Source organism: Zalophus californianus, chromosome 9 (assembly GCF_009762305.2).
Source record: "Zalophus californianus isolate mZalCal1 chromosome 9, mZalCal1.pri.v2, whole genome shotgun sequence".
In the NCBI taxonomy this organism is placed as follows: Eukaryota; Metazoa; Chordata; class Mammalia; order Carnivora; family Otariidae; genus Zalophus; species Zalophus californianus.
The window spans coordinates 96,708,964-96,722,152 of NC_045603.1; the positions used below are offsets into that span (position 1 = coordinate 96,708,964).

Sequence of the window (13,189 nt, forward strand, 5' to 3'; positions counted from 1 at the left end):
CTGCTCAGCGGGGAGTCTGCTTCTCCCTCTGATCCTCTTCCCTCTTGTGCTCTCTATCTCTCATTCTCTCTCTCTCAAATAAATAAATAAATAATCTTAAAAAAAATAAAGGATTACAATTTTCACCTCATAACTCCCATTTATCCGTTTTTGATTTTTCAATATCTAGTCCAGACTATGATTACAGAGAATACCTAAATAATCAATCAACAAGATATCACTGGAATGATAACCTAATAACTAAACCAGAAAAGGTGAACAGATGGTTTTCGCTAGGATGGGTTAGCCCTATATTCATTACTAAATCTCATAATGGTACTCAGATATGTCCTGAATTGTATAGGTTACTGGCTGCCATGGGAATGATATTTCTAAAAAGACCAAGGCATCCTGACCACATGGACGTAGTCACAGCTTGTGTGGGCCCCCCTCATGCCCTTTTAATACAGGGCCAAGGGCAGTTACATGTAAATAGAATCAATCATACCTATTATATATCTTTTTCAAGATGCATTTTAACTAACTGCACTGACCCAACTATCGATCCTACTGTCTTTATGATTGTCCATCAGCCTCCTTATGTGGTTCTGCCTGTGAATTTGGAAGAACAATGGTATGATGATCCTGGCATGTATGCAATTCAGCTTGTAGATAATGCTTTACGTCGACCAAAAAGATTTATTGCTGCTCTTGTTCTAGGCATTACTGCTCTTATAGTAATAATAAGTTCTTTTGCTATATCTACTACTGCCTTAGTACAAGAAATACATACTGCAAATCATGTAGATAAATTAACACAAAACATTTCCGCTGCATTATATTTACAAGAACAGATAGATAAAAAATTTGAAGCACGGTTAAATGTTCTTGAGGAAACTGTATTATATGTAGGTAACCAAATTCAAAATCTTAAAACCCGTTTGACTACTAGATGTCATGCACATTTTAAGTGGATCTGTGTAACCCCCCACCTCTATGATTCCTCATCTGTCCCTTGGGACAATGTCAAAAGCCATTTATTCGGAGTATGGGACAATAATAATGTGTCCCTAGATTTAGGTTCCTTACAACAAAAAATCAAAGAAATCAGTTTGGCACATGTTTCCTCTTCTACTGCTTCGGAGGTTGCCGATTCCTTTATTTCTACCTTACAAGGATATACTTCTACCACTGCCTGTTTCCCCTCCCTTATCAATCTGGGTATATCAGCACTAATTATAATTTCCCCTTTATTTCTCTTTCCAGTCTTCGTCAAATAACTAAATAAGGGAATAAAACAAACTCACTTGGAATTGAAGACCCTACAATTGAAGGCCAAAAATAGAAAAGGGGGAGATGGCGCGAGCCAAGCTACTCATGCTGTTTGACAAAGTCCAAGGATGAGGGACAATCCTGAAAATCAGGAGACTCCACAGCTGGCTCCTGCTACTTCCTTTTATTTTATTTGCGGCCATCTTTATAATCATGGGATTTTTTCTGGGGTTTCATGATAAAATGATTTATAAATTTAGTTATGCCTATGCAAGCAATCATAAAGAAACTGATTCCAAAAAGGCTGACGATGGGCCAAGAAGTAAAAATACCCAATGTCCTCCAATCTGTAAGGGAGCTGTTGGATCCAGGCCCAGTAAAAATTCCTATTGATGAGATTCCTCAGGCACCTCTGAAACATCAGGATTCTAGGAAAGGAAAATCTCATGTCATTCCCACAGTACAAGGACCTCCCTATGTTGCATACAAAATAGGAGGCCACCTTTGGTATGCCCCTCGAGGCAAGCCCCGGTGTACGAGTAACTTCCTTACCCCTACTCCTCCCATTCCTTGTAATGGAGTTGATAATGAGGACATGAACAAATAGTATAAGAAAGGAAAAAAGGGTGCGGGCATCATCTGTCAGCCTCTGGTTAAAGAATAAGAGGAGTAATCCTCCGTGGTGTCTATGGAGCAAGGACAAGAGACATATAGAAATGGAACGAGTACTTTGATAAGATAGGGTGCACCCATTGTAAGCTGCCTTTGGAGAAAGAGTAAACTTTAGGTAAACCTTTAAGCAAGAGTAAAAATATACCTTCTTCGCTTTAGCACACAATAGTAGATAGGTCAGGCTTTGTCTCGCACTGTCACGCTCTGTTTAGCACCTTTGTTTTTAAATCCGGAATGGTTGCAATAAAATGTAAAAAACAAAATCACATGTTATGAAAGAATGGAAAAACAAGGAGATATTCTAATGAATAAATAAAGTCCCTCCGAGGCTATCAGGCAGGAGATGCTTACAACCCGATCCTGTGTCTGTGTCTCCACTCGCCCACGCCGTCCTTTCCTTCGAGGAACACTTTCCTGCTGGAGCTGGACTCTGGCAACTTAAAGATTGGGTTTATTAGGTAGAGTGAAACAATGTAAAGAAGAGAGCAGCAGGAACAGACTTACAGGAGTATTAAGTGAAAACAGGTGAATGCCTCTCGGTTTGGATACACTCGAGTAAACATGAATAGACAATGGGTGAAGGGTAAAAACAGTGATAAATCAATAACCAATCTGACGATCCAACCAGCGATGAATCAATAATAAATTTGATAATGCCACATTTGATGTGTACACTCTGCCTGAAAATTGAGGGGCAGCGAAGTCTATAATAATACTCATGACAATTGTCGCTTCCTCCTTACCCTGACAGGTCAGCAAAATCTGATGCAAAGTTAGGACACCTGTGCTCTTAAAAGATCATGTTGCCTAACGTGCATTTCTTACCTTTAAGTGAGGAATAAATCTTTTCGGAAAAATATTTTTCATTTTTAATATTTAGCTTTTTTTCTTCTCCTTTCTGGCTGATGCTCCTAGGAAAACAAAATCTAAAATCACTTTTGCATGGGGCGCCTGGGTGGCTCAGTCATTAAGCGTATGCCTTCGGCTCAGGTCATGATCCCAGGGTCCTGGGATCGAGCCCCACATCGGGCTCCCTGCTCCGCGGGAAGCCTGCTTCTCCCTCTCCCACTCACCCTGCTTGTGTTCCCTCTCTCGCTGTGTCTCTCTCTGTCAAATAAATAAATAAAATCTTAAAAAAATAAAATAAAATCACTTTTGCAGTTGCAGCCCTGGACTCTAAGCACCTTGTAACACACCCCTCCTCCACCCACAGAGTCCACACCCCAACAAATCCAGGGTCTCAGACACCTTCCTAAGCATTCTCTCAACCTTATTCAAATTGCTTTCCAGGGCAAAGAATGTAGTAAGTTTGCCTTCTAGCTACCAGCCCCCTTCCCTTTGGTCTTCCACTCCAGAGGCTCTGACCCTAGATACAATGAGACACAGGTGGGGGATGGGGGAGAATTTGGCCCAGGTTTTCAGGCAAAGACCCCCATCAGCAAAGAACAAAGCCTCTGATACCTGCGGTCTAGAGAGCGGGCAAACTAAGGTCTTTGGTGGCCTTGACTGCACTCATTTACCAACTGTGCCAACTGAAAGCCAGGAAGTCAAGTTTTCTGCTTTTTAATTTACTTTTCCCCCAGTTTTATTGAGAAGTAATTGACATATGGCACTGTATTAGTTTAAGGTGCGCCAACACAATGGACTGATAGACGGAGATGTTGCAAAAGGATTACCACAGTAAGTTTAGTTCACTCCATCCATCACTCACGTTCTCCCTTTAAAGGACTCATACTCTGTAATGAGACGGAGACGGTCGGCCTGAGCGCAATGTATTTCCACCCACCTCTTCCTTGACACTCGTGTTCCTACTCTTTTCCCTTCCGGAATGATGGTCTGAGAAGACAAAGAAAAGACTACAAAGAATCGATCTCTGTGCTTTGGTCCCGGCAATCCTCCTATGCTCACGGATTGGCATCCTTAAGAACGAATATCTCTTTTCTAGAAGCAAAGCCAGCAGTTCTAGGTGGAGACCCAAGGAGCAGAGTGCATGGAGGATTAGTCAGGCTTGCATCTCCGGAAAATACACCGTTGGAATGTGCTAAGGGTTTACTTGGAGGAGTGGGAGACTGGAAAAGAGGAAGAAATCTTAGGTTTCTCGGATATTGAATTTGAGAGTGGGGAGGAAAATGGAAAGCTGCAGACTGTTATCTTTGTCTATACATACGTTCATGCTGAAACCAAACCATAAAAACTGGTCCTTTGGAAAACATACAGAAAAAAACAAAAACAAAAAACCAAATCTGAGAGCGGGGATGGAGTAGGGTTGCAGGACATGACAGAAATGCCAGGCCAGAGAAAGAAAAGTCGATTTAAAAGAGAGCCAGGTGGGGGTGGGGGAAGAAAGGCCAGAAGAAGAGGTTTGCTTAGGAAGAAGAGAGAGGAGGGCCCAACACGGATTCTAAAAGGAACTTGTCACAAACGCTTTGGCAAGACCCTTTACAGGAGTATCATTTGCTTAGGGGATGTTCTTCTTGACCTCCCTCTTTTCAACTGGGTTGGTTTACAGGTCAAGAAATTTCATTATTTTACATCTAGGAATGTCCCAGATAAAATTAGAAGGGGGTGCTCTCAATCTATCATGTTGTTCACTGGATTAAAATAGTAATCACAACAAAAGGCAATTTCAAACTTAGAGATCGTGAACGTAGGATAAAGAGACTTTTTCTTAACGGCCCTCATTTGTAGATCACTGGTGTTGTCAACTATTATGAGGATTTAGTCTTTATTTTCTTTACTTTTTAGAGCCACGCAGAAAGAGGTACAGATGAGGAAACTGAGCCAAGAGTCTATCCAGCAATGGGTATATAGAAACTACTAACAAATTTCCCATACTGATGGCAGAAGCATAGTTACCTGCAGGGCACAAAGTCAGCAGGTCAGCAGGCTGCCGCTCCTTTCCTCTGGCTTTTCTTAAAAAGGAGACCACAGTCCTGGGGGAAAGTCTTGTCTGTCTGTCTCTCTGAAAACTAAAAAACAGTAAGAGGATCTTGAAAACAAGTACTAGTTTTGATATCAACTGACACCTTAGCAACATACAACATGTGTCTTATTGTGACCTTAGGGGGACTTGAAGAGGAAAACAGAGCTACTGGTTCAAGTTTCCGCCAGCACCAGCTCAATTTTGAGACCCTAAGGGGACTTAAATCAAGAAATTAATTGTTCTAGTGGAAGGTTCAATCACCTGAGGTAGTCTCAGGTGCATCTTTGATTTGAAAAGATGGAAATGCAGTGAACCCAGAAATATGTAATTGTTGGGTTTACCTTTTCTTAAGGTTCTGTGGCCCCCGTTTCCCCGTTCCCCACCCAGTCTGGACTACCCGGCAGCTACCTTTTACATTACAATGGCCTTGGTGAGACTGGCAGACAGGATTAACTGAGAATTCCCAAGGGTGTGTGTGGGCATGGGGCTGCCAGGAGGGGCGGTCTGAGGATGGTGGAGCCTTCCTTATAAATCTAGAGCCTCCAAAATTTTCTCCTCTGGCTCCATTGGGCTGGTTGGCTCTTACTGTTGCAGTGGTGACGCACTTCATCCTGTCTTTCTCAGACTCCTAACATCTAGAGGTCTTCCTACTGTCCTCAGCTCTTCCACCTAGATCCATATGCCTGGGCCTTTCTTGCAATCTCGCTCTTTTTTTTTTTTTTTTTTTTCCCCCGTCTACCCTCAACTCACCAACATGAGTGCAGATCCAGCTCTGCCCCAATGCACGCCTGGCCCCAAAGCACCCAGTTCAAGGGACTCTTCTCCAATGCCTGAGATTTATGGGCCTGAAGAAAATTATGCGTCCCTGCAAATGTCATCTGTTCAGACACCCCACGCGGAGACCGATAAGGGGAAAGGAATCCTCAAAAAGCTGCTTTCCTTGAGGGAAAGTGAAAGGCGAAGGAGGGTCAGGGTCCTTCGTTTCCCTCGTGAGCAATTATAGTCCATTAATACGAGCGGGTGTCCTCAGTTAACCCTCTCAGCACCTGTCTCGGTTGTAAGTTGGTGGCGGGTGCCCGTTCACCTGTCCCAGATGTCAGTCAAGAGACAAGGGCCCCAGGATGCGGGCATTTCGGCTGTTCACTGGGTATGGGAGGGCTTACGTGCACAGGCGCTGTGGAAACGCAAATGTGATGTGATAAATGAGCTGATGTCTAAATCTTCACGCAGTGCTGAGGACACGGTAACGGTGTTAAGTGCTAAGCCAGAAATCCTAGCATCACAGCTGGCGTGGGGGATGCAGTGAGCATCCCCTTTTTGATTAGTCTTTTTTCACGGAATGCCAGAAATGGCGTGGCTAGTGATGAATCTCACCTTACTGAAACGTTTTGCCTTTGTACGACAGTAGTAACCGGCTCTGCTCCCACTCCTTGGCTCTGTGGGTGTTACTCACTGGGGCAGTTCTGAGTTTCTGGGAGCCTCCTATGCCCACGTCTCTCCTACATCCTGGGGAAATGTTCGTCCCATTTTATGGTAGATAATTCTAGAAGGTTTAATCTGCTGACACTCAAAGGGGCTAGAGCCCAAATTTGTGAAACCCAGTTTGGCTTCTAAATGGTAACCACAGGTGGGGGGTGGGGTGGGTGCTCAGGACACTGTAAAGGCAGTATATTTTTGTAAATCCGTCAGGCAGCAGTTGTTAAAAATGAAAATGTAAATTTAACCATTTCTTAAGATTTGTGGTAACTTTCATTTTTTTAAGATTTATGATAAAGATAAAGACTTAATTGTTTACATGATGATTACCTCTAAAACTAAGCTGTGGGGAAGGACTAAGTAAGCATCTACTTTATTGGAATGTTAGATTTTAATGTTACCCTGTTTTCCTAAACTTCATATTGATGGCCTTTCTTAATTTCAAACCTTGAATAATCAGCGCTGGATTGTGAGAAGTAGCTTGGGTATGAGCAAGTAGGCATAAGCAAGTGGGCACGCCCTCCTTAGCAAGCCAAGTGCAAGTTTTGTAGAGATCATTTTTAGGAGATGCTCCACTGTACTCCTTGGTCTAGCCCCATTTTCTTTCCTTCTAGGTCTACTCACAAGAAGCATAAAATTGTGAATTTTTGCCACGGAATACAGACTAGGGGAGAGCTGAAGTTGAGCGCGGGAAATAAATACCTCAGTGCTATTAAGAGTTTAAGTGGCTACCAAATCTAGGCAATATACAGAAAATGAATTTTTTTATTTTTTGTTTTTTATTTTTATATTTTTGTAGGAAATTAATTTTTAGTTAGACGGTAAATACGTGCCAGGTCCTGTGCTAGACAACTTTCTCTGTCACTTTGCTTTAATCAGTGAAGGAACTCCCTCTGTGAGGGAGAGAAATACTTTTGGAAACGGGGTCCCACAGCTAGTAAAGACAGAGTCTGAAACGAAAGCCTATCGGAATTCCCAGTTCGTGCTACTCCTGGTATTTGGAACTGGGCAGTAGTCAGCCGTGGATTTTAAAGGGTCCCCAGAATCTGATGTAGGTGAGGATTAATTTTACAAAAAGGAGTCCAGTGATCATTCCCACCTTTCTGAGCAGCCACAGTGTAGGCTCTTGAGCATCAATTTGCAGTAAAAATCTTTTGCCAAAGAGGTTCGAGGGGCACCTGGCTGGCTCAGTCGGTGGAGCATGTGACCCTTGATCTCGACAGTGTAAATTAGAGCCCCATGTTGGGTGGAGATTACTTAAAAATAAAGTCATAAAAAAAAAAAAAGAGGTTTGAGTCCCCTCTGCTTCCCAGCAGGTAGGCTGTTGGCCATGTCCATTGGATGTGAAATGGTGACAACTAGTACACTTAGTGGGTTGGCATCATCTGAAGATGAGCAAAGTGTGCAAGGTCCCAGAAGAGTTTTTACTACCTAATTCTGAGGTTGTGAGGACTTTAAAAATGCTGTGAAAACAATGAATTTGCGAATATGATTGAGCATCTGCAAAGTTTTAGAGAAAAGTGTTGTTTTATTTCCCACAGTCTCTCCTCTTCCTGCATCCATGGATCTGCGTATTCAGGACAGCCCCGACTCCTCCACCAGTCCCAGGGTAAAAGTACCACCCACTTCCGGGGAGGAGAGAACAGTGAGGAAGGAAGATACGGCCCAGGGCAAGAAACAGAAGATCAGGACCGTGTTCTTTCAGGCCCAACTCTATGTCCTCAATGGTCGATTTCAGAGACAGAAATACCTCAGTCTCCAGCAGATGCAAGAACTTTCCAACATTCTGAACCTTAGCTATAAGCAGGTAGGATGTGTTTTGTTCTCCTTGCAGTGACAAATGAAAAGCTCCTTTGCAGATGAGCATTACTAACATCTGTGTTTGTGTACCCGCTACAAATAATTTTAATATGAAAGTGGGTTCTTTGTAACATTTCATGACCATCTTTTTTTTTTCTTTTTCCTAAGCTTTTTATTTATTTGACAGAGAGAGGGCACAAGGAAGGGGGATCGGCGGGCAGGGGCGAGCGGATGAGGCAGGCTCCATCCCCGGACCCTGGGATCCTGACCTGAGCCCAAGGCAGACACTTGACGACAGAGCCACCCAGGTGCCCCTCGTGACCATCTTTAAATGTTCTCTTTAATTATGCCATAGTTTATTTAACCACTTCTCCCTGTTGCACAAGCTAAAATGCCAAAAAGGTTTCTGATTTCTCCTTGATCAGAGGAGTTCTATATATTTCCATCTTCCAGGTTAGGAGAGTCCTTAACCAACACTGCTTCTCATTAAAATAAAAAAATGGAATCATTTGTTTGTCTGTGTACAGTTGATTACTAATGAGGTTAATAATTTTTCATATTCTTGCCTAATAGATATTTTATGGTTTTCTATCACCAGTGTATACTTAGAGATAAGTCCTCCATTCCATAATTTTATAGTGTGTGGGTGTGTACACCTGTACATACATACATCTGGTCCTTCTTAATCTCATTTTCTAATTTATGGTTTATAAATCATCTGAAAATTGAAGTTTTGTGTGCTGTTATATAACTTGATAATATCTAAATAGTTCTAGTGGTGTATTTTATAATTCATGAGTTAAAATTACCACCATTATCCCATTAAATACAGAAGTGTGCTTAGGGGTGCCTGGGTGGCTCAGCTGGTTAAGCAACTGACTTGGGCTCAGGTCGTGATCCCAAAGTCCCGTGGTTGAGTCCCGCACTGGGATCCCTGCTCAGCAGGCAGTCTGCTTCTCCCTCTGACACTACCCCCTCTTGTGTTCTCTCTCACTCTGTCAAATAAATAAAATTTAAAAAAAAAGCAGTGTGCTTATGGGGGGAGGATTTTTACTGCAAAGTAACCTTTTAACTGTGACTAGCGGGATGGCTCAACTATGAAAAGGGGGATGGGTAGATATCTACACGTGAACTTTCTAGTGAGTAGATAAGTAGTATATCTTCTCTAACTGGTTAGCTGTATTAAAGCAGCCAGCTGACTTGAGGGGCTTTGAGATTCATTCACAGAAAATTGTTTCCAGATTGCAGAAAGGACTCTAGAAGGTTTCATCTTGTTCCTGAGCTTTAGATACTGTCAGGGGAAAAAAATGTTCACAATATTCTTTGATCCCTGGTACATCCACACGACTGGTATTTTATGTTTTCCTGTCACTTTTTTTTGATAGGTGAAGACCTGGTTCCAGAACCAGAGAATGAAATGTAAGAGGTGGCAGAAAAACCATTGGCCAAAGGAGAGCAAGAGTGTGACTCAGGTGATGGGAAGCTTTTATCTTTCTGCTTTCTTTTCACTGACTTCTTAGTTTTGTTCGTTGCTAAACCATACAACCCCAACCACACACGGTTCTGATTTTCCTCCGAGCTTTTCAGTTAATCTGCTATTCCTTTTCAGAACAGCACAGCAACCACACAATACCCAGGCTTCTATTCCTACCACCAGGGATACCTGAGGAACACTTCTGGAAACCTTCCACTATGGAGCAACCAGACCTGGAACAGCCAGTCTTGGAGCAACCACTCCTGGAACGGCCAGTCTTGGGGCAACCATTCCTGGGCCAGTCAGACCTGGTGCCCCCAAGCCTGGAACAATCAGCTCCAGAACTGTGGGGAGGAATCCCTGCAGCCCCAGATCCAGTTCCAGCAAAATTCCATCAGCGATTTGGAGTCCATCTTAGCAACTTCTGGGGAAAGCCATAGTGTAATACAACAATCCGCTAAGTATTTTAGTACCCAGCAAATAATGGATTTGTTCCCAAATTACTCTGTGAACATAGAGCCTGAAGATGTGTGACGATGAGTATATTATTCGATCTCAGTTTGGGTGGTGGCTGTATTACTTCTAGGCTTTGTCTTCTAGGGTCCTCTATAGATCTCGGCCTCGATAATCTGTTTCCCATTGTTCTTATTGTGTCCACTGAGGGGGTACGATTGGAGTCAAAGAGGTTTCAGGAGCGGTGGCTGCTCTGGACAACATGAGAAAAGGTGTTTCTGGCTATAGGTGACTAGATACAATCCTAATGTGGATCTCTTTAGGTTCTAGAATCTAACCTCAAGAATAGGAAGTGAAGATACAAAGACGTGTGATGAAGGATAATTTGTATTTTCTGAGATTGTGAGGCTTTTCTTGTTAATAACCTCAATTACTACCGGTGAGGGGTTAAGCTATCGTGTGCTTCATTGATTTCCTCTGTCCCTTGTGATGTTTTACTAGCACTGTTAATTTGTTCATTATTCTAGGATTTGTAGAAAGATGTTTTGTATTTTAATGTATCATGATAATAGTACCCGTTTGGCTGATTGGTTTATAGGTTTAAGTACAAATAAATAAAATACCCACTTTACCCTTTGTTGTCTCTACCCTGATTTCACCAGTAGTTCAGGGAATAAAAACTGATGCAGGACTCGATCCTGGGACTCCAGGAAACATGGGTTGTTTTGTTGTTAAAGATTTTATTTACTTGAAGAGACAGTACAGGCCGAGGGTAGAAGGAGAAGCCGTTTCCCCGCTGAGCAAGGAGCCCGCAGGTCTACCCATATCAGGCAGTAACCTTAACAAGGCAGGGTCCCCTGTCCCTTGCCACAGTGGTGTCCGAAAAAGCCAGCTAAAGGGCGCCTGGGTGGCTCAGTTGGTTGGGCAACTGCCTTCGGCTCAGATCATGACCCTGGAGTCCCAGGATCGAGTCCTGCATCGGGCTCCCTACTCCGCCGGGGAGTCGGCTTCTCCCTCTCACCCTCCTCCCTCTCATGCTCTCTCTCTAATAAATAAATTTCAAAAAAATCTTAAAAAAAAAAAGCCAGCTAAAACAGCAGGCTTAAAGATCCAGACTCCTAGCTATTACACAAAAATAACCTAGATTTCAATGGAAAATCACCCATCATACTATGAATTACAAATTTTCAAAATTAAAAAAAAAACTTACATGCCAATATCAAGATAAAAGAAATGTAAAATTATCTGACAGATTTTTAAAAGATCTTCTAACGATTTTATTCACTTGAGAGTGACAGAGCTAGTAAAACACACAAGCGGGGAGGAGAGGGAGAAACAGACTCCCCGCTGAGCAGCGAGCCCGATACAGGGCTCAATCCCAGGACCCTGGGATCATGAAGACGCTTAACCGACTGAGCCACCCAGTCACCCAACATGGGTCTTTATACCCTTTTAATGTGTGGGGGGGACAATTAACTGAAATTTCTCTAGCCACTGGGGAGGCTCCTATCTTAGAAATGAGGAAAGGAAAGGTAACTTAGTATATTTAGTTGCTAGGTGACTGATCAAATAAATCTGAGCTGATTTATTTCCCTTATGTGTGTAATAGTATTGAAACAACAAAATTTGTGGTTATTTGCAGTTAAAAGTAGGGGCAGGGAAGTGATAGACCTCTTAGGTTTCAAGAGTCTTAAATGTAGGGCAGCCAGGGATGAGGCAAATAACCGAAGGTAGAGGGCGCTAAAGAAGGGGGGGAAGGTCAGCTGATGTAACTCACATACAGGGAAGGTTATGTGTCCACCCTTGGGTACAATTGTACTCTGCCAGAAAGAACTATGTTGAAATAAGCTTATTTTAAGACAATTTTTATTTTTTAAAGACTTTATTTGACAGCGAGAGGGAACACAAGCAGGGGCAGTGGGAGAGGGAGCAGCAGGCTTCCTGCTGAGCAGGGAGCCCGATGCCGGGCTCGATCCCATGACCCTGAGATCATGACCTGAGCCAAAGGCAGACGCTTAACGACTGAGCCACCCAGGTGCCTGACATTTTTTATTTAAGACCTTTTGTAAATGCCAGGTTTTATTAAATAAATAAATAAATAAAAGGACCTTGTTAAATTTACAGACCAACTACAAAGCACAATTTAATGTTTTAAAGTATAAATCTATTAATATATTAATGTTAACATAAACTGGATCAGAGACAAATAGTAAGTTCTGAGGCAAGTTTGAAATAGGCTTTTTTGTCCAGGTAAGTTATGTTCTCACCTTAGAAGAGGCTGGCGAGCCAGGCATCTGTGAATGATAGGAATCCTTTTCTTCTACTATCTTCCCATCCTGGCTCGCCCCCAAATTGATCTGGTTGAGCGCACTTTCAGTCAGTCGGCCTTCCTGCCCCACAGGAACGTCCACTTTCCGAAGCAGCAGAGGGTAACCAACCAGGCAGTTTTTCTGGCCCTTTCCCTCATGGTTCCCCCAATTTTCCAATGTTGTGAAACCTCACCCAATCAAATTAGACATCTGACAGAAGAAATTGGGGATAATTTTTGCCAAGACCTAAGGACAACACAAAAGCCTATTCAACTGTCAGTTCTTTGAGTTTTGTGCAAAGCCCTTTATTATGAACAGATAGATAATAAAAACAGAAAGCATTGATCCAACAATTAAAATAGTATATGAAATCACTTCTAAATCCCCACATTTTAGTTTTATAATTCAACCAGATTTGAGTGTGACATTTTAAAAACGTAGCATCTCACTGTTCTGCCACCTGGCTTTTTCATTATGTTTTAAATGTATTGAGTGAAGGAAAAATTCCTTGAAGAGATTAGAGGGTTTTATTTATTTATTTATTTATTTTTATTATTATTTTTTTTAAGATTTATTAATTTATTTGACAGAAAGACACAGCCAGAGAGGGAACACAAGCAGGGGAGTGCAAGAGGGAGAAGCGGGCTTCCTGCCAAGCAGGGAGCCTGATGCGGAACTCGATCCCAGGACCCTGGGATCATGACCTGAGCTGAAGGCAGATGCTTAATGGCTGAGCCACCCAGGCACCCGTTTTTTTTTTTTTTAATTTTATGTCACTGGGGCGCCTGGCTTAGCTTAGTCGGTGGAACCCTGACCCTTGATCTCAAGAGT

General features: G+C 42.5%; 1 protein-coding gene across 2 annotated transcripts; it reads left to right on the forward strand.

The window, feature by feature from the left end:
- Positions 1–5,600: 5,600 nt before the first annotated feature.
- Positions 5,601–10,659, forward strand: LOC113922640 (homeobox protein NANOG). Of its 2 annotated transcripts, none has more exons than XM_035729362.1 (4): positions 5,601–5,747; positions 7,860–8,129; positions 9,508–9,594; positions 9,732–10,659. In XM_035729362.1, the coding sequence occupies exons 1-4, from the start codon at positions 5,601–5,603 to the stop codon at positions 10,128–10,130; spliced, it is 903 nt and encodes a 300-aa protein (XP_035585255.1). In that variant the 3' UTR covers positions 10,131–10,659. The 2 variants fall into 2 exon arrangements, with proteins under 2 accessions (XP_035585255.1, XP_035585256.1); XM_035729363.1 differs by having other exon boundaries at positions 9,780–10,659.
- Positions 10,660–13,189: the final 2,530 nt, after the last annotated feature.

Coding starts and splice junctions, on each gene's coding strand:
- LOC113922640 (XM_035729362.1), top strand. CDS start 5,601: ATGAGTGCAGATCCAGCTCTGCCCCAATGCACGCCTGGCCCCAAAGCA. Junction 5,748..7,859: donor TTCAGACACCCCACGCGGAG/ACCGATAAGGGG, acceptor GTTTTATTTCCC/ACAGTCTCTCCTCTTCCTGC. Junction 8,130..9,507: donor TGAACCTTAGCTATAAGCAG/GTAGGATGTGTT, acceptor TTTTTTTGATAG/GTGAAGACCTGGTTCCAGAA.